This window comes from Tenrec ecaudatus, chromosome 4 (assembly GCF_050624435.1).
Source record: "Tenrec ecaudatus isolate mTenEca1 chromosome 4, mTenEca1.hap1, whole genome shotgun sequence".
NCBI lineage: Eukaryota > Metazoa > Chordata > Mammalia > Afrosoricida > Tenrecidae > Tenrec > Tenrec ecaudatus.
This window is the reverse complement of record NC_134533.1, coordinates 123,773,954-123,795,353: the sequence shown is the minus strand read 5'-3', so window position 1 is coordinate 123,795,353 and position 21,400 is coordinate 123,773,954. Positions and strand designations below refer to the sequence as shown.

At 50.8% G+C, this 21,400-nt stretch overlaps 1 protein-coding gene across 5 annotated transcripts in view; it reads right to left on the bottom strand.

Moving 5' to 3' along the window:
- GRAMD1B (GRAM domain containing 1B) overlaps positions 1–21,400 on the bottom strand; it is a 336,257-nt gene that overhangs the window by 22,562 nt on the left and 292,295 nt on the right. For 4 of the 5 annotated variants that reach the window (XM_075546735.1, XM_075546736.1, XM_075546739.1 and 1 more), the window contains 7 exons: positions 20,373–20,393; positions 9,522–9,606; positions 8,928–9,031; positions 8,048–8,143; positions 5,527–5,607; positions 3,722–3,837; positions 1,903–2,059 (listed from right to left, as the gene is read on the bottom strand). In XM_075546735.1, the coding sequence (XP_075402850.1) occupies positions 1,903–2,059; positions 3,722–3,837; positions 5,527–5,607; positions 8,048–8,143; positions 8,928–9,031; positions 9,522–9,606; positions 20,373–20,393 (660 nt within the window). The remainder of the gene's footprint in view (positions 1–1,902; positions 2,060–3,721; positions 3,838–5,526; positions 5,608–8,047; positions 8,144–8,927; positions 9,032–9,521; positions 9,607–20,372; positions 20,394–21,400) is intronic. The other variant, XM_075546737.1, reaches the window with a different exon arrangement.

Genomic DNA, 21,400 nt, shown 5'->3' with positions numbered 1-21,400 from the left:
CGTGTTTCTCCTGCAGAGCGGCTGGTGGGCTGTGATCACTGACTTCGGTAGTAGCAGGCAAGCTCGTAACTACTGCACCATGAGGACTCCGGACTTTCAATCGAGATGACGGGAGAGAAAAGGACCTAGAACAGTTTTCCACTCTAGGGGCTGTGAAGGCAGCTCTGGTGGCCTTGAGTACCGGACTGCGAGGCTGGGGATTCCAACTCACCAGTGGGAGAGCCATGAGCCTTTCTACTTGCATAAAGATGTACACGCTTGGAAACCCTAAGAGGGCCTCTGCGAGTCAGACTCCACCTGACGGTTGTCGGGATACAAGCTGTGATTTTAGGTGGCACATTGGTTAGGCAGTGGTATTCAGCTGCTTGGTCAAACACCAGCCCAGATGCAGTAGACACATGTGATTAAGTCACTGGCCTTAAGTAAAGTCCATTGCATTCCATACTGTCGGTGGGCCCTGGCCTATCATTCAGAGGTCAAGAGAGCAAGGCGGGAGTTTCCCTCGGGTGCGTTCTGCCTCTGGACTATAAGTAGACATTTTGCCAGGATTCCTCCTCTTCCTGTCACCTGCCTTACAAATACAGGGATGCATGCCTGTGGGCATGTCACGGCTATCACCTCATCTACAGAGTTTAGACTTGCCAGACACCACAACTGCATGAGCCAACTCCTAAAAACCAGTCCATCAAACTCTGCAGATCTGCATCTTGACCTCCATTTCTCCACGTTGCTGCTGTCAGATCGTGCCATCCTGGCACAGGGCAGCCGTGTGTGTTACAGAGCAGAATTTCTCCACAAGAGTCTTCTTTTTAAAACTGTGAATTGGGTGAAGGTTATCAAAGAGCTTTCTTGCCTTTAATCTGTATGGAGGCAGATGACCAGACCCTTCCTTCTGAGGTGCCGCTGGATGACTCAAACAGCCATCCTCTTGGTGACCAGATAGTGCACTATCCTGGTGGTGAGCGGTTACGCATTGGGTTGTGATCTGCAAGGTCTGCAGTTCGAAACCTCCAGCTCCTCCTTGGGAGAAAGATGGGACTCTCTACTCCTGTAAAGAATTAGTCTTAGAAACCCAGAGGGGCAGTTCTACCCTGTTTTAGGTGCACTGTGTGTTGGCATCAACTTGATGGCAGTGAGGTTTTTTTGGTTGTTTTTTTTTTTAGGTGGTGCTGTGGGTTAGCTGTGGAGCTGCTAACTATAGGGTCAGAGGTTCAAACTCACCAGATGCTGTGAGGGAGAAAGAGAAAGCTCTCTGCTCCTGGATAGATTTAGTTTCAGAAACCCTATGAGTTGCTATTGAGTTGATGGCAATTGGTTTGGTTTTTAGGGACTATGCAGATTATATGTGGGAGAGAAATGGGGCTTTTTTCCCCAGTAAAGATTTACAGCTTCAGAAAATCCCAGGAGCAGTTCTACTTTGTCCTCCAGGGCCACTACGAGTCAGAGTTGACTCGATGGCAGGGAGTTTGGTTTTGTTTCCCTTGAGAACCCTAAGAGAGGAACTGAATTAAGTACCCACCACGAGCAGTCCTCAAATGACAGACTTGAGTCAGGAGTCCTGAGTATAATACCAGGTTCTACTTGGCTTTAGCACCAAACTCTATCCCCTTCTTCTACATTAGGTCAGTGAAGGATGCTGGCAAAAAGATGGAGCAAGAACACGGGAAGTGGTCTAAGATGGGCCCACAGACTCAAAAGCTAATACACAGGCAGGGCAAAGGGAGCTGCTCCCAGGAATGGGTTCTGTGCTCTTGGAATTGAGGAGGTACCTAGAACCCAACTCTGGACCCTGGAGCATCGGTGCTAGAATGAGAGAGCATCATCCGTTCCATGATGCCCCTGAACTAGGTTCCTGTGGATTCGAGTAAGGACTGGGTAGACGCAAAGGGCTCCTGTCCATACCGAGACGGGGGCTTCGCTGCTCCCTGTGGAAGTCAGTGTGCTGTTGGTGATGGATTTCTTGGGCAGCTGTGGACTGGCATCTGGCTTGGTCTCTATGCTGCTCTTGGATGAGCTGTCATTCACTTCATTCTCTTCTACAGGGATCTCCTCGCAGTAGCTAAGGTTAGGCAGGGTGATGGGAGAGAAGACACCGGTGAGCCCACATGAAACTCAGTGGTCAAAACCACAAACTAGTCTAAGAGACGTCAGGCCTCATTCTCCATCCAAAATGTTGGACTTTCTGCTTCTGTGCTTTAAATGGTCTTCCTCTTCTCAAACATGCCTCCTTTCTCCCCTAAAAGCTTCTTCTCTCAAACCACACAAAGAAATCTTTCTACCCCATGTAAAATATTTGGTCCCAAGCTCACTTTTTCTAAGGTACCTTCCATCCCAGGCTTGTCTTTGGAGGCATCTTTGGGTGGGTTCAAGTTGCCAACCTTTGTGTTAGTAACGGGATTCCTAACCCAGGGACTCCTTACCAGGAGTAACTATTTTTCCCACTGGTACCTAACCATAAGAATCAGATTGTGGGCTCTGATTATCTACCCGGCTCCCCACCGGATGGCTAGGACTCTGTTGGGGGCCTTGCCCATCATCTGACTGATAACTAGTTAACTCCTCAGCATTTCGAACTTGAGGGGCAGTTGCCTGCAGGTGCAGGTCGGTGTCCTTCCAGGGGCACTGCAGGAATGCCACTGTAGCTTTCCCAGGAGAACAGTCGTCCGCACTGTTGGCACCATGATCAACATTTGACTCACAATACACCGGGCTTCAGCGTTTCCAGACCCAGGAGGAGAACCACTCTGAGTCAACCAGTGTCCATTTTAAGATCATCAAATGGAGACTCACAGAGTTTAAGTGGTAGAACTATCTATTCGGCACTGCAATTTGTATTGGAGCTCAGGTATGTGCACTATACAGCCAGAGCTCTGTATTTGCTTTCTATGGCTTTATACCTCTCACACTACCATCGAGGCTCCGAGATAGTAATGCTTCATAATGTCCACGTTTGTGTCTCTATCCTAGAATGCTACTTTGAACTCTACACTCATGCACCCAATGCCTGTCTGGCTTCTCCACTTGGCCGCCTTACAGTCATCTCACTTCTGAACTTGCCTTACCCCGAGCTCCTGACCCTTCCTGAAACCCGCCCTGCCTCTCTTGTCCTTCTCAGCATCCTCCCAGATGAACCCCAAACTGAAAGTCAGACTTGCTTCCTTTCTTTCACACGCCCCTGTCTCTGATTCAGCAGCAAATCCTTCAAAATACTTTTGGTTCTATCTTAGAAATATACTCAGAAGCAGACCAATTGTCACTATTTCTACTGTTACCCTTGTGGTCCAATCCATCACCATCTCTCATCTAAACTAACTAATTCAATAGCCTCTTAACTCATTGCCCTGACTCTACCGTTGCTCCCCTCCAGTCTATTTGTGGCTGGGGACCTGTTGCAATGTTAAATCAGGTCGTATCAATTGTCTGTGCAAAACCTTCCACCGCTTCTCATCTTACTCTGAACACGATCAATCATCACTTCGGTCAAAAGGCCATCAGTATCTGACCCTTTATACCCCTGACCCCAGCTTTCTCCTCTTCTCATTGTTTCCTCTGCTCGGCCACACTCCTCTGCTTGCTCTGCCCTCAGTCTGTACATTGCCTTTGAGCTCTTACTTAGACGCCAACCTCCCACTGAGGACTTCCCTCTTTTCCTATCTCCTCCTCAGGGGGGTCTTCATTGGAGGGTACGCCCGATTCCCTGGGCAGCCTGCCATTAGCTCACCCCATTGTGTTGAAGTCGTCATCTGGGGGCACATAGTCCTCGTCATCACTGGTCAGCCCCAACTCATTCCCATAGCACTGGTGAACAAAGTGCCAGAGCTCCTTGGGGCACAGAGGCTGTGGGGGAGAAAAGAGGGGCTCAGATCCTTCCCTCTCTCTCTGCAGAGGCCCTGAGTTGGACTTACCTCTCCCTAAATGAACCACGAGGAGAGCAGCAGCCTTCCTGGGCCCCTCCTTCCCACTTCTCAGGGTCTTCAGCAAAGATATATATCCCTAAGTTGAAGTCTGGTTTAGTAAAGGCTTAGTCATTCCTTGCCTGTACCTTCAATGGTCTGGAGAATGGGACTGATGACTGCCCTCTTGAGGGTGGTAACCCCCCACCTTCGGTGGCTATCGAAAGGTCTACATTGTAGGGCAGAAACCAACGCTACTCGGGCTACTGAGACGTCGAGGGTAGGAAACAAAGGTTCAGAGCTTCTGTTTGCACTCTGTAGGAAATCAAAGGTGCCCTGACCTAGTCTCCAATCCACCAAAGAACACCAGAGTTCTCACCGGACTCAGAGCTGTTGAGAGAGGCGAAGGACAGAGGGAGGAACCATGAATGAATTTTAGGTTGGGAGGAAGGGTGCCAGGGATTAGCATATGAAAAACACGAGCAGTCAAAATCCTATAAACAAAACAACTTAAAAATACTGGAAACCACAGTTGTCATCAAGAATGTGGGAGCATTCTGATTTCATTCTTTCAAGGTATACCTTAAGAAAAAGGTAGTTGTTGGGGTGTCACAAGCCAGAGTTCTGGTTCCATGACTTCAGCGAACTGCCCATACTGGTATAGTCAGGACTCATCTCGGGCCTTCACGACCGCAGAGGAAGGCATCTGTCTAACTTCACCTAGACCCCATTACCATTCTCTGACATTATGTGCACGCACACCTTGCCTGGGGCATATTTGCTTTCTTGGCTAAACTATCCCCTATGCTTCCTCACAATTCACTTCAGTCATGACCACCAGGCTCAGTTTACCTGACTGCTGTCAGTCAGCTAGGTGTCCCTGTCATCAGGAAGGTTCGTAAAGTGCTTCCGTGAGGACAGCTGGGAACCACGGGCATGGATCTATATCTTACTTAGAAACGACAGCGGGTAGGGACTGAAAATTCAAACCTGCCATTGAGACTCAAATACATTATTATTGTACCCTTCTTGATAATGGCAGAGGATCTCCAACTGAATAATGGAACAGGATTTACAATAGAGGTACAAATCCTCAGGGTAGAAGAAACTCTACAGAATCAATCAACCCAATTGTCTTCAGACAAGAATGAGTTTGGGCAAGTCCAGGAAGATTCATGCAAACACTTATAAACATATATGTCATCACACACACACTCACTCACTCACTCACTCACACTCTCACTCACTCACTCACTCCCTTGTGTCCTTTTCCTGGACTAGAGATGGTTTCCCAACACCCCAACAGCGTTTGAGTGGGCATGACCATGATACGGCCTCAGTTGCGTCCCCTGGGGTGCTCTGTAAACACTGGCGTCGTCAGCCAGCAGGGCAAGGCCTGAGGGGAGGAGTCCATTACTCCTGATGGCAAGGTGCCCATTCACTTAAGTGGATATGCTACTCTCAGGGCTCAGGGCAACATTACCAGTGTGAAATGGCAAGTCTGGGGCTTTCCAGAACAGTGGCAAATCCACAATAAAAACACCTCTCCGAAAGGTCCATCCCTGGGAGAAGGAATATTCCTGGACCGTGTGCATCCTGAGGCCAAAGGATGGAAGTCTTGGGCAGAGCTTACCTTCTCAAGGAGCGCGTTCTGCCAGAGCCGGAACATCATCATATACGTCCTATCTCGGGCTCCAAATGAAGTAAAAAAGTGCTGGATTGGAGAGAAGTTACCAATTACACCCCCAATACTATTCGTTCTTAGTTCTCTGTGATCATGACAAAGGGACTTTAAAGAGACAGGTCAGCACACTGAAGGCCTGAGTAGCTAATTGCCCACGTAAGTATGTGCTTCAATAATCCTCCAAGCTTTCCTTAGAAGGGAACAGGTGCAATTCTAAATATTTGCGGAAGTATCAGCAAATAAAGCAGAGAGGTCCCAGCCTGTGTAGAATTTATACATCAGTAGGAAGGCAACCGAAACCAAAATTTTTACTGAACATGTATAAGATACTCCATACCAAGACCAAACTCGTTGCCATCGAGTCAATATCAACTCATAATGACCACAGGACAGAGGATACAGGCTCTGTAACTCTTAAAGGAGTAGAAAGCCCTGTCTTCTCCCACAGATGTTCCATTGAAACCACACAAAAACCTTGGAAAGTCTATACATGACTGCTAACATGCAAGGCAGGAGAGCAGCGACATCATGAGGTCTAGCATCTTGTATAATCAGAGAGCTGGTGAGTACCACAACCAAAGACTTCCTGACCCCAAAGCCATGGACCTGCCCAAGTTCAAGAGCAACGTAGACCTCATTTTCTGCAGAAACCTAATCCATACCTGGGCCTAAAGCTATCAATCTTCATGTTCTGGTTTAAGGTAAAAGATCACAGTATTTTCTGTCATAGGTTTTATCTAACAAATTCCTCCATATGAGCTGGACAATCGCACCATGTCAGACTCCTTGGATGACTTCCGTGAGCGATCAGCTGCTGGACTGACCCACAAAAATAATCATCTGTATGTGTATAGCAATTAAACTTCCAATGTGGTGTTTTCAAATAGAAGACCGAGTTAGAAAGGATCGCTGCTAGGGCTCTGGTCATACATGCACTGATTTCTTCCAGGCAAAGTATGTTTAAGCATGTCGCTGCCATCGGTGGAAGGCTGTCGACAGGATTTCTTGTAATACTTGGTCATGAGACTTAGTCTCTGTAAGGCTCCATCCAAACTCTGGCTTCAAGAGGATCCTCTGGGAAATGTCAAGTCAAGGTAGGTAAGCTTGGAAGGTGATGGCGACTGTGTTTCGGGATCCTTAAGGGGTAAGCTTGATAGATTTTCTAAGAACACAGGACAACCATGGGGACTTTCCTATGAAGTTTTAAGAACACTGAAAACTGTAACGCGAAGAAAAACGCCAGGAAAGCTGTTCTAAGATATGTTTTTGTAACCAATAATGAACCCGCAAGTACACTGAGCTCAGCGGTTACGTATGAGCCATGGTGAGCGCATACTTAGATAGTGTGGACACTGACTGTCACAGGGCTGTCTCACAGAATAGTGAGGGCTGGCCTCCAGGAATTTCCCCAAGGAACCCTACCCCTTCCACCCCACAGCCTTGATCTTGCCCCTGGAGACTTCTTTTTGTGTTTCAAACTCAGAGAGCATTTCAAAGCAGCATGATTTGAGTCCCTGGAGGATGGCCCAAACTACTGCTTTGATGTGGTGTCAAGAGTGCAGAATTCTTCGGCAGTTAGTGAGACAGAAATCCAACCTTCAGAGGTTTATGGGCCTATATGGAAGATATGTTGAGAGACAATCGCTTCATGTTTCAATACTTTTACTTAATGAAGAGTTCTAGATTTTTACAGCAATACTTTTTGACTTGATGTCCTATGTGATGGCATTTCAAACTCTGCTAAAATATGTCTTGCTGGTTCCATTTTATATATGAGAGAAGTGAAGAGCAGAGAAGGTCCATAGAATGTTGTGGTAGCTACATAATTTCATGGCAACTTGAAGCTATATAAAAGAATAGGGGTGGAGTGTAGCCTGTCAATCAAGTTACAGCCTGATGGAAGCTCCTTGTGAGCCTGGCCTTCTCCTGAGGCTGCTGGGAAGGCCCTCTCTCTCTCTCTGCCTTCACCTTCCTGCTGGCGGCCACTCTGAGACCCGCCAGAGCCCCGCGACGCTTCCACTGCCACCGGAGGCACACAACTCTGCGCCCACCAGCCCGTGACCTTCCTGCACGCTGCATCATTGCACGCAGCTGAGTGAGTCTGAAGAGAGACTTATGGACTAGTACGAGACTCTGAGCCTCAAGTTGGACTGGGCTGTTTTCTCGATAAATAATTACTTCATGACATAAAGCTCTATCTTAGACATATGTAAGTGGCTCTAGATTTGTTTCTCTAGTCAACCCAGCCGAACCCAAATTCCGGTGTTCTGGCTCCAAATTCAAAGTTCTATCCCGCCACCCTCGTTCCTGGCTCAGAATCCAACTCCCTTGCCCACCATGGAGACTCTTCCTGTAATCTCTATCCCTCACTTCTAACAGCTACCACGAGGGCGAGTTCCGAGCAGAAGTAAGAGAGTAGGGCAAGCAGGGTGCGCCGGGAGTGGAGAGCACAGCGCTGGGCTCCACTTACCTTTTCTGAGTCAGTGCAGACTTGGATGGCATTGGGAATGAGGCGAGCTGTTTTTTCTTTAGTCATGGAGCAGATGTCTTTCAAACGGACTGCCAGCTGGCATCCCCACGGGAACAGAGAGCACACAACAAGCAAGAAGTGTCACAGAATCAGGCAAAGAGTGTGCTATGGTACCAGGTCAGACCCAGGAAATATAGCTTACATATTTCTAACCCGAGGAAGGATCTTTTAAACTCAAGATCATCTGGTGAACGCCTCCTTTCATAGAAATCCTAGCCCTCGGCTATATCCACGCCTCAGGTAGAGCCCAAGGATATCCTGACTCTTGGTCCTGGGTGCTTTCTCGTTGCTACACAATCTACCCCATCATCATTTCTCATTTCTACACAATCTACCCCATCATCATTTGCCATGCAAAGAATTTTGAAACATTGGTGCTGAATGGGACCAGAAAAGTCTAATTTATCTTATTCCTCACCTTAAATGACGATGAAGAAACAAAGGCAAAGACAGAATAAAGGATGAACCTAACATAGCTAATGAGCAGCAGGTCTCAAAGGGTACAAGCCAGTTCCTCTGAGTTCCAAGGCCAAGACCCTTTCTACTCTGCTGTGCTGCCTTCTGCAGGGATCAGTGCCATTGCGCAAAGACAATGCTCTTAACGATCTCTTCCACACCCAAGAGGAAGAGGAAGAAGGCCTGTCAGAGCAGATCCCATTACTGGGACTCAGAATGAGGTATCCTTCAAGGTTCGGGGGGCATGTTGCTGTTCATTATGCGTCATGAGCACCACACTGGGTTTGTTGAAAAGGGGAAAAGCGGGGTCAGTGTGCTCAGTCTTGGTCAAGGGGGAGCCCAAAGGGCCAGCCCAGGTCGTTACCAGCGTCTCCCAGCGGAAGATGTTGCTGTAGAAGCAGATCCAGTTTTCAGAGAGGTAGAGTCGGCCCTGAAGAAGAATGTCTCTTTGGAGTGCACATGAGTAATCTGTGAATGGATGGAGGACAGGGGGGCTTAGAGGTAGGAAACATGCTGCCCGCCCACTAGGCAGGGCTCCCTCCCAGCAGCGCTGAGTCCTGGTAGCCCATCACTGACGAGGATGCAATATATGCTGTGAACAAAGAAAGGCATGAATAAGATCGTGGGGGTGGGTGACACGGAAGGTTGAAAAGGTCAAGGAAATTTAACCGCCTGTGCAACTCCCCACCCCCCACCCCTGCCCCCTCCACAACCCCTTACAGTTACTCCCGAGCCTTTGAATTCTTGGCCAGCTGCAGAGATAGATGTGTTGTGACTCCAGGTGGGAGCTGGAGGCTGTTACAGACCTGGGGCCCAGCCCTACAGCCCAAGGACCACGCTCAGTGCTCTAGATTCTCTTTTCCTGTTACCACGAGGAGAGTTGGCTCTAAGCCAGCTTCTTTCACAGCCTGGGACTCCCTAACTTCCTCCCTGCTCCCCCTAAGGTCACCCAGCTCACCAACAATGAGGCGCTCCGTGTCTGGAAGTTGCTTAAAGAGCTTTCTGAAGTCTTCATTCCTTTGCTTATAAGTGGGGCTTAACACCTGAAAAACAATGGTCAAGGTCAATGGGAAGTACCCAGGTTCTGTGTGCTTACAAAGGAAGTGTGTGTGTGTAAGAGCAGTAGTCATGTGTGTTAGAACGGCAAAGATGTGGCTCTGCTAGCCTACAAATGCTGGGGGGCAGGTAGGGAATAGAGTGGAGAGAACGTAATGCTGCCAAGGCCTTTATACGCAGTGCCCACAAGGAGATGGCACAGGCTAAGAAAACCAAGGAGTAGCTCCTCCGGGGGACTCCACGGGACCCACGAAGCCAGCTATTGCTCTTCAGAGTGCTGCCAGGAGGCCTTGCCACTTGGACCTGAAGCAGTGTTCAATGGAGCTCCCCCTGGCAAGACCGATTCCAGTCTGGTGCCCAGTGGACCTCTCAGAAAAAGCCATTGTCATGACTAACCAAGTGTGCACACCCGCAAAGGATACCCATGCTCGTATAAACGCACAGCCTGAGGACTTAAACTACATTACACCAGAGGCACCTGACCTTCATTCCTCTCCCTCCATCTCAGAAGATTATCTAAACCAGGGGTCGCCCGATTCACAACAGTAGCAAAATTATGAAGTAGCAATGAAACTGATTTTATGGCTGGGGGGTCACCACAACATGAGGAACTGTATTAAAGGGTTGCGGCATTAGGACGGTTGAGAACCAGGGATCTAAACCAAACCCTCCCATTCACAATGAGGAAACTGAGGCCAGGTGAGTCACTCGCTTGTGATGACCCAGCTGTCTGTGACAGCAGGGACCTGAATCCAGACCTCCAGATCCTGGTTCTGCGCCCATCTCCCGCTGCCACCATTGTGCCTGAGGCCCCCTCCCCCACCCAGCTCTCACCGAGTGCCTCCGTGCAAATTCTTATGCCCATGAAGGACCTTCGCTAACCTTCCTTGAAAATATCACAATACAGCTGAAAACAGAAATCCTGTCCTCTAGATGATAAAAAGAGAAGAGACAGAGATGCCCTGCCTTCTAAATAAAAGACACCCAACCAAGGGTGTTAAATGGAAGCAAGTGTACCGTTCAGGAAGAGCCACACATCATACCGCGCAGGGACAATCTGCTGACCCATTTGTCCAGGTAGAGCACTGGTAGCCCTCCACCAGGAAGGTGGGCATGCAGATGGGTTGTCTTGGCCGTTTCCACTTTTGGTACCGCTTTCCCGGGTATCCACAGGATATAAAGCGGTCCCGAAATGATTGAGCTCTGGACTTTCCTTTCTTTAGCTTTGCCTTCCCACCGGAGGAAGCTGAGCCTGCACTCTCGATCAGAGTATTAGCGTGCCCTTGTCACCTGAGCCGCGTGGCCTCACGTTACTTGTTGTCAAGTTGATTTCAATGCTTGTCCACCTTGTGGGACCCTGGTAGAATTGCTCCATGGAATTATCCAGGCTACAATTTTCTGGAAAAGGAGCCCTGGATTGCACTGTGGAGTAAGTGTTGAACTCTAATTGTAAGATCTGTGGTTCAAAGCCACAAGCCACTCCGTGGGATAAAGATGAGGCTGTCTGTTCCTGTAAAGATTTATAGCCTCAGAAATCTTATACATTGGGTTGTTATGAGTCAGAATTGACTTGATGACAGTGGGTTTGGTTTATTGGTTTTAATATTTATGGGAAGGAGCCCAAGTGGTGCTGTGGGTTAGGTGCTGGTCTGTAAACCACAGTCAGAGGTTCAAACCCACTAGCCATTCCACAAAAGAAAGCACGAGGCTGTCTAAGACTGGAAAAACTGACCGTCTGCCCTGTCTTACACCATCCACTGTATCCATGTAAGATATGGCAGAAAAAGGATGATAATAATTTTTAATGTACGAAAAGGGTCACTGGTGGGCAAAGTGGGAGAGGGAGGGGATAAAAGGGAGCTGATATAAAAGAGTTCAAGAAGATAGAAAGTGTTTTACAAATGATGGTGGCAGGAATTTTACAATTATCTTGATCTAATTAACTACAGATTGTTATAATATCTGTAATAAGATGATTTTAAAAAATATTGATGGCCTGGGAATCCCTCTCTAGGCTCTGACTCATCAGAATGCATTTATGGTCATGGGCTTGGCTCTTTCATGTCTGCAGGATCACCAGGCCTCTTTTCCCCCTGAGTTGCTGGGACGGCTCAGTCTGCAGAGCTTTGTGAAGGGCAGCCAAGCCCCGACCTGCTGTGCCACTCGGGGAAGCTAGGAGCTGAGAATAAGGCATGGCTGAAGTTTGAGGTTTCCCAGGGAGAAAGAAGACAGTCTTTTTAGGAACTTTGTCGATGGAACCAAAATTAATAAACAAACAAAACCCAGCACCATTAACTCGATTCCAACTCAGGGTGACCCTCTAGAAGACCCAAGACTGCCCATCTTTACAGAGCAGGCAGACCCATCTTTCACCCTCTGAGCAACTGGGGTGCTTGAACCAGCAACCTGGAAAGGTACACTCCAAAGTGGACCCAGCAGTACCATCAGGGCTCCTAGGTCTGTAGTTAATTTGAATTTTAAACTTTAGCTTTGGGCTTGTACATGAATTGCACTTGCAATAATGGATGTCCTGTTACTTCCCCAAGGTGACACTGTCACAGAGCACAAACCTCAAAACCAAGTAGCAGAGCCACTGGGAATAATGATGCCCGGACAGCCAGCCCACCTCATGACCGTGATGGCGGGAAAGCCCTCCAGGACACCACATTCCTTGGGCTCACTGAGTCTCAAAGGGGTACTGACCTACCCCTCTAGCCTCCGAGGACAAAGAATGCCTTCACTGAACCTCCTTCATGGTGGGAAGTTCCTGATCACGTCGGGCTGGTCTTCTAGCCTAACGTGTCTTTAGTATGCCGCATACCCTGTCATCAGCCCTTCACACACTCGATCACACGGCTGTTTCAGCTCCATTTTGCGCAGGAGGAAATGGGGGCAGAGAGCCTTTGAGGAATTTGCCCAAAGTACATGGATGCTGGTAGGAGAGTCGGCTAGCGAGTGTCGGCGGACACGGGGCTCCTGGCTTTTACTCTAGGCTGCCTCAAGGAGAGCAGCCACTTACAGCCCTTGTACCAAGAGGAAAACAACATGGATGCCCCGGAAGAGCACCGACCATCATGGGGCTGGGGCCCCGACTGGGCTCCCAAGGACCTAGATGTTCTTTTTATTAATAAAGTTCGAATATCAGCCTGAGGGCCAGCTGGTCCCAAACCCCCTTCTGGTGAAGTTGGCCACCAGGGAGCCAATTACTGGAAGCCTCAAAGTCCTCCTATCTCTGTGTCTTTTCAAGTTGATCTTTCCTACTTTCTTCGCCAATATCCAAATGAACAATTAATTCAGACATCTACAGAGGCGGAGGTGGAGGGTGCTGGGTCATATTTACCAAACCGCAGGCCAATCAAGGGGTCACTCCTCTCTAACCTGCCACTGTGAGAGGGGAGGGAGGGGAAGGGAGAGGAAAGGAGAGGGTGAGGAGGGAAGATCCAGTCCTGGCCTCTGGTGCAAACCGGTGGTGGTGGTGGTGGTGGTGGTGAATGGCCATGCAGTCTGTTCTGACTCATAGCACACAACAGAACGAAACACTACCTGGTCCTGCACCCCTCAATCCCTCTATAAGGTGGAGAATCCTTAGGGCACCAGCCGACCTTCCCTCCCAGGGAAGAAAAGGTACAGACAAAACAGATCAGCATGCTTGCAGCTAGCAGCACACACTCTTCTCGGCCGTCGGTCTACACGCCCCCCATGCGTATCTCTCCAAGTATCTGCTGCAACCCTGAGTTAGGGTTCACCTGCTTTTCAGCTACAATGGCCAAGGCATTTTGGCTCAAGGACCTTCCCATCTTGGACTTTTGGGTGGCACAGCTAAGTGGAGACTGACAAGAGCAGAACTGTTACACAGACACAGAGAAAAGAGGTCACGCACTCACGGCTGGGATTTCTTCAGATCCGTGCCAGCAACAGTGTTCAGTATCGGCGGGAAGGTAGTCAAACTTCTTCAGGTACCTCCACAATGGCAGGCTTTCCTGCTCCAGCATGAGGCTCCACAGGACCCCAGATTCCATCAAAGCTTCCATAGTATCCCACGGCTCCCCCACCTATTTAAGCTAGCGCCTTGATATCAAATCCCCTACTGTCTCCACAAAAGAAAATGAATCAGTCTTGGCAGACCCCACACAAGTAGGTGGCCTCTGGCTTCCAGGCAGCAGGGCTCTAGTGTGCCCACGACCTCCTTTTCTCCCCAAGAGCTTGGTTCTCAGCGCAAACACTCAGGAGTCCAATGACGTGGTCAGCACAGTTCACGGGAAGCTGGCCGGTCCGGGTCTGCCAATCTGCCAGATCCCAACTCGTCCCACTCAACTTCGTGACAGCACGCACCCCAAAGCCGGGTGAGGCGGTGCCTCCTCCTGGTCTGTGTGGAAAGTCGCTCCAGGGGTTCGGCTGACGGCAGGTGCACAGGCTCGTCAGAGAGCTCTGAACAGTAGGTCCCAGGTAGACAGACAGACTCCAAGCAGGGAGAGGACCACAGGGTGCAGAGGTCTTTCCCTGCCGGTTACTCACACGCAGCAGTGACTCATCGTTTGTCTGAAGCTCCAGAGGGATACTGATGCCCAGCTCCTCAGCCGGGACCTGGCCTGCCGAGTAGCAATCGCCTACCCTGGGTGGAGACCGGCAGCCATAACTCGCACACGGGGCTGTGGCCACAACACTTACTGCCACTCCCCACACGCCCGTTCCTGTCCCTTTCCCCCCAGACCATGCTCCTTTCAGCGGAGCAGCAAACACTTCTTTGTTAGTCTCCAGTGGCAGGAGGGCGAGAGGCAGGGTGGGCAGGGCCAGAGTCCTACACATGCTTCAAGTTACAGGATCTGGGTGACGGCTCTGGCCAACGTCCTCCAGTAACCCCCAGTCTCCTCCCCCACCCCAGCAGATGTTTCCTGCAATGGAAAGTTGCTAGCCAGGGCAGTTACTACAGCAATGAAATCTGAAATCTGAGACAAACAATCAGGCCCATCTTTGGAGACACACTCTCCCCTCCCTGACCCATCTACCCACCAGCTACTCTGCAGCAGCGGTGAGAGGCGGGGAAGTCTGACTGATGGGGTGGTGGTGGCAAAGCGGGAGGACAGTTTGAAAAGCTAAGGTCGACAGCTTCAGGGTCATCTGAGGCGCTTCTTTCCTTTCCAGGGACCCTGCCCCACACCTCCGAAGCAAGCAGGAAGGAGGGGAGAGGGGAAGATGCCCAGACCTTGAGGGCAAAGTAGTAATGCAAGGAGGAGGGAACTGGGCCTCGCCCAAAGGAGACTGCTGGATGCAGGGAAACAGAGCCCTCTGGGAAAGGAATGGCTAGGGGCCAGTGGGGGCAAGGCAGGCCCCCGAGAGAAGCTCAAGACCACAGGTTGGGAAGATTGGACAGGCAATCTGCAATCCTTACCCATCCTCAGGAAAAGCCAAGACATTGCAATCAGTTAAGGTCACACCCTGACCTCTCCAACTGTGTGCACCTCGACAGCAGTGATGATGACGACGACGGTCGCCTTGTGCTAGGAGTCTCCGTGCAGCAGCACCCTAACTTCAGTGCACTGAAACATGACCCACTGAGCCCAGGGGAACATGCCGGCTCCTGGATCTAAGCACAAAGAATCGGATTCAGAGGAGCCTGGAAGGAAGACATACAGAGGAGCCCGGATTCTTCCCCCAGCCAGACACTGCCTCCCTTCATCACACATAGCAACCGACTCCAAAGGCCCCTAGCTTCTCTAGGAGCATCACTGAGTCACACCGCATCTTACAAGATGCCTTTCAAGATCCGGTGTGCAACATTTATTTATCAAATAAATAGGTGCCTCATACACCTACAAAGTCCTTCCCATTCACAGCCCACCTTATATGCACACATCTACACAGATTCCAATGTTATATACACGAGTTCTCAGGACCCGAACCTCTGCCACCACTCTCTCTAGCTCCTCTCTGCTCCGAGCTCCTCTCCATCTGTGTTTGCCAGCCCTATCCTGGGCAACGCAGCTGGAGAGTCAAAGGAAGACACAATGCCTTTCTCTTGGCCACACCAGACGCCAAGATCCAGGTGGGCCAGCTTAGCAGAGGTGCTAGAGCCCTCACAGTCCTCCCTTGGGAAGATAAGTCTGATGCTACATAAGGTCCCTTTGGGCAAACTGGCACCTAACAACCCAAACAAACAGGCCAGATAAAGTGGGCCACGGTGAGATAAGGACAGGGAACGCCCAAAGTCATAACTGCCTGGGAGATGAGTCTCAGTAAGCACCAGCCTTCGTCAGCTCTGCCCCATCACAGAGGGCAGGGCCGCGGGGAGCTGAGAGACTGGGAAGACGAACTTAGCCCTGGGCTAAACATTAACCCTATGGCAAACACATGGAGCCGGGACCAAGTGGTACTCCCTCCCTCAGAGGGGACAGCAGGAGGGAGGAGCCTTGGAGAACAACAGATGGATTTTGGTGGAGCAATGACCTCATCTAGGAAGAAACCAGTAAGACCTTGAAAGGAAGCCCTTTCCTTCCAACCAGGCCAGGTAGGGAGAAGCCAGATTGAATAAAGGGATGGGGGTGAACTAGGGTGACTGATAAGCAAGGAGAGAGAGTGGATGTACTGCAAAAAGGCAGAAAAGAGAGAGGTCCCATCAGGGGAGATAGGATGGATCTGAAGAAAGCTATGATTGGGCTTGAGTGGAGAAAGGGGTGGGAAGACCATTCAAGGTAACAGGTACCACAGGTGAGACGGATGAGGTGGAGGAAGCAGTGCTAATTCTTAGAACACGATGCCAGCTTCCCAAGGTTAGCAGCAGCTTCCCTTTTAGTACAGCCACCTTCTTCCCTGCCCACCGTCCCTTCTGCAAACCCTCCATCCACGCCTACCCAGCTTTGTTCTCTTGCTCTAAAACCTATGCCCAGTCCGAACTCCTGGGCCACTCCCCAGGAGCAGCACCCTCCCCCAGCCACCTGCTCCTCATCACAAAGCAAGCACCATCAAGTCAGGGCCTTTCAAGCGCTTGAACTGCTGGGGCCCGGGAGCCTGTCCTCTGATCTCAGTCATGCTCCTTCTCCGGGTTGCCAAGGAAAGAAGGGATCAACAGGAAAGAGATTTGAGGGAGATGAGAAGAACACAGTGGCCCACAACGAGGCACCCGAGATGAGACTTCTCTGATCATATGCCTCACCCAAGATGTAAGTTTCACATGCCCAAGGAGGGGCCAGCTTCAGAAGGGCAAGTGTTCCCCCCCTCCATCTGAGGGCCTGGAGCACGCCTGTGGGCTCTCAATTCCTACCCATGGCTCCCCAGGAAATTCAGAGGCCTGGCTCTGCTTCCCCTCTATCTCAGGCCTACTGGAGATGCACCCCCCAAGCTGAAGCCTTGATATATTATTACTCTGAGGCGGTGGTTCTCAACCTGGGGGTCGCAACCCCTTTTGGGGGGGGGTCAAACAACCCTTTCACAGGGGTCACCCGATTCATAACAGTAGCACATGACAGTTATGAAGTAGCAACTAAAATAATTGTATGGCTGAGGGGTCACCACAACCTGAGGAACTGTATGAAAGGGTCATGGCCTGAGGAAGGCTGAGAAGCACTGCGCTAGGGGCTAAGAGTCACAGTAGGGCCCAGGGCGAGTAGATAACAACTGGGCAGCTGGAACTGGTGTGGCTTTAACCACACTCTTGATCCACACACCTGTGAATTGAAACCAGAATTCTCACAGCTTAGCCTTTCCTGCTGTCGCTGTGGCCTAGTCGTTGGCGTCTGTGCAGTCTGCTTTTTAGAGCAAGGTAGTCTGTCACTGTGGTAAGGACCCTTCCCTGCCCGCCCAGGCAAAGTAAACCTAAAAGGCTTTCAATGCCTGCTGGAGAGAGGCATCGAAGGGAGAGGGTGGGAGATAGGCAGGGAGGCACTGGACGGGCTTCTGTAAGTATGGTATCAGAACCTGGTCCTTGCCCACTTCTCTCCGATGGGGCCCTTGGGCAGAGCAATGGTGCCCTGTTCTGAATCTCGTAGGAGGTCTCTAGTTGTCCCTAGAGTGAAGGTGTATAAAACCTTAACCTAGCTAAAGCACTTCTAGTGCACCGAAGAAACTGGATGGTTTTTAAAAAGCCATTATCAGAGCTGAGAAGGGGAGACACGGTCCCCTGCCTGAAGGTCAGATCCCCAGGTCCCAGGACCAACACAGATGCAGTCAAGGCTGGAAGCAGGTTAAGGGAAAGCAGGTGAGTAGAGGAAAGCCCTCCTGTTTAAAAAAAAAAAAGTCAAGAGACTAGAGGGGAGGGGGCAGTGGTAAGAGGGAGGAGCTTTGTTTCGTGCCATGCTCTCATGGGAAGGTACCCCACCAGTGGAATGCCCCTCTACTCCCCAGGGGTCTTGTGAAGTCCCACTTGTCTCACAGTGTCCTCCCCTTCTGTCTCTCATGCCCAGTATCCACCTGCTATCCTCACTGCCCTCCTCCACGGCCATTCCACTCTGTTGCCAGCCAGCCCCCAAGTCAGGAACACATGGGCGAAGGTTCCTGCTGAGGCAAAGGTCAGACTCCAGCCACACGGCAGGCCCAGGAAAGGCTGCCTGGAACCACCCCAGCACTGCAGAGGAGAGAAAGGGGGAGCAGCCGGAGGGCACCTGTTGATGGTCCCGCAGTTCCTACCAGCACTGCTTCCGGAAGAGTCCAGAGCGAGAGCGTGAGGCTAGGAAGGGAGGGGGCCACTAAATGCTGCTGGGCAGAAGTCCCTGGCCAGCACATCCTTGGAAGTCAGTGATCTGTGTTGGCCAGAGAGTTGGTCTGCCAAGCACGAGGGTGGGGGTTCGCCCTACCGGGTTTCCTGCAGACAAGACAAGGCCATCCGCTTGCTCTCCTAACGAAGCACAGCCCCAGAAACCCTGCACAGGGTGAGAAGTCAGAACCAACTCAATGACAGCGGGCTTGAGGAGAATCAGTCATGGACCTCTGTGCCCCATTCAGGTGGAAGGACGGTGCAAAGTGGCAGTCTGGGGAAGAGCGGGCAAGAGGCAGCAAAGAGCTGGGAGAGTGTTGTAGAGGATGATGTTTGTCATCTACGGTTACTGGAAGCTGGAATGAGGCCCAACTGCTCCACTGTCGCTCCGGCTGTGCATGGAAGCCCAGGGGAGCAGGACTTGGGCCCAGGCCTGTCCAAGCAGCAGCCCTTATTTCTAAGCCGAGTTTGGGCTGAGCTGAGTGCTCCCACTCGGCCTGGGGTTGAGAGAGCAGAAATTAGAGGGGAGGGGCCAGGAAAGAGAGAAAGAGAAAAGAGAAAGCCAGGAGACTGGAGCTTAGAGAAAGGAGAGGGAACACGGAGTGGGAGTGGCGGGAGGAGAAGTTGGAGAGTAAAGGGCAGGGAAGAATACAAGAAAGGACAAGGAGGACAAAGCAGTAGGGCAGCAAGGAAGATAGAAAGATGAGGTGGTGGGACAGGTGGGAGGGAGAAGGGCAGCAGGGGAGAGCACATGGGTCCAAGTGTAAGTCTGCGGCCAAGCGTTTCTGTCCCCCAGGAGGATCCGTATGCACAATACAGGATCATACGGAGTGGAAAGGACAGCTAGGTGAAGGATGCTGGGTGGCCCAGAACAGCCTGGCCCACCCAGTCCCTCTTCACCTTTGACCTATGAGAAGCTTAGAGATCGGGCATGTGGCCTCTAAGCAGGTGGCTGGGGACGTGGTGGAGGCTGTGGTTCTTTTCTGTCTCCATCCCCAACTCCCCACCTGCAGCACAGCCCACCAACCCCTGCCCCCTTGGTGCTGGGTGTGACTAGGATGCAGGTCAATCAATCAACACTCTCCGGGACAGGCCAGCCATGGAGGGGCTCGAGGTCCAAAGCCACAGAACTGACCAACGTGGGCCTGCTTCTGGAGACCCACTGGGTATCATGGGGAAAATACACTTTTACCCACACTCCTCCATCAAGCCAATCTTCTCCCTTGCCTCCATCTTCCTTCCCTTAATCGGAATGTCCTTCTCAACATGTGACATCATAGCCAGCTCCTACTCTACCAGCTCCACGCCCACGTCGCCTACTGAGCTAGAGCCCTGTGTCGGAGAAAGGGCGAAGGTGGATGGTATTCAGAAATCAATCAGAATCAGTGTGACGAACAGCGGACTCAGAAGACGGAGGCCAGGTCATGATCTCAGAGGGAGGGTTACCCGGTGGCAGGGGGCAAACTGAGGGACTCAGCCAGCTGTCCTTTGAGGGAAATTCTTTGTGACTGACAGGTGAGGCCTGTGTAGGGTGGAGCATGGAGAAGTTGGTGGCAGCAGCCCCATGGATAACCCAAGCAGTGGCCCCCTTTCCCTCATAGACCTAAGAGCCATAGATCTCTTTGCGAATGAGTCTGCCCTTGAGGAGACTGAAGAATGTTGAGGGCAGAAGTCAAATTCTATTCAATGGCACAGCCTCTTGACAAACGGCAGTTTCCAGCTGCATTTCCACTAAAATGGAGAGGTCACGGGAGGAAGGCTTTGACCTCAGGTTCAGGCTTCTGTCTGGTCTCCTGTAGAACTAACTGTAAGAGCCTTACATGAGATGGGGATGAGCTGAGCTCTCTCCTGTTTCTCTGGAATGAAAGCTCTCCTGGGCCGCTACAGAAGAGAATCCTTTTGATCCGACTTTGCAGGGGTGCTAGAAATGGGGAAATCCCATCTTCTCTGTCCCTTCAATGTGCTCAAGCCTCCAAGGGATCCAGGCTATCCTCCATTCCCCTGCCCACCTCCACTCCCCCACCCAGGTCACACATACCCAGCAAGAAGAGAAACAGGAATACTTACATTATACCAACTCTGGCTTTTCTGAAAGGACAAAATAAGAGAAGGTAAAATTAGTGGAGGAAGAGGTGGTGGGAATGGCCAGGACACCCCAGCCCAGAGGGAAGGTTACACAGACAGCAGAGGGTGGGCAGGGAAGAGGGGCCCAAATGCAGCTAAATGCTTCCCAGGCTGCTGCTCCGGAAGGGTCCTTCTTTCTCAAAACAGCCCCAGAAAGGAGGCCCAGGAGCAGTCCATGCTGGAAGCCCCACCGCAGTCGGAGTGGCAGGCAGGGCAGCACCAGCTATAGCTCAGTCACAAGGGAATTGGAGCCCCGTCACAAGGCTCTTCTGATGGGGGTGAAGGATGTGCTGTTGACATCCAAGACCCAGACCCAAAGTGATCAGAAGCAAAGTATACGAAAAGACCACCCCGTCTTTCTGCACAAAGTCAATGTCCTTGGTAGAAAGGAGGGTAGGGCCCTTGGAGAGCAAGAGCAGAAAAGAGGCTGTCTGAAAACTCCCGAGTTTGCATTCCGTAGGCATGTGGATCACGGAGTAAATTCCCTCTCCTCTCCTCACAACTGCTAACCTCCTCTCTGATAACAGTGAGACAGTAGTGAGGGGCTCTGTATGGTGTGAGAGGTTGAAGCAGATAATTTGCAAAAGCCCTTTCCAACTGTGTGATGCCCTCATTTCATACCAGACTCTACCCCAGCTCCAGATTCCAGACATTCCCCATCCCAGCTCTGCACTGGTAGCTCCTCTTCATGGTAACTGGAAGTTTCTTAGGGAAAGGGGAGCGATCCCTAGACTGTGTCTTGTCTGTTTCCAATTCCCACAGTGAAGAGTTCTTTACTGCATATCCCACTGAGAAGATGGGGGGAAAACACCTGCCCTCCCCACCCCCCCCACACACACACATTTGCCTAGGGACCACCTCCTGAGATGCAGCTACATTAGGTCAAGATGGGGACTGTAGTATTTTTATTTTTAAAAGTTTGCCCAGTATGTGATTATGCTGGAGAATCACTGGGTAGAGGGAAACTGCCT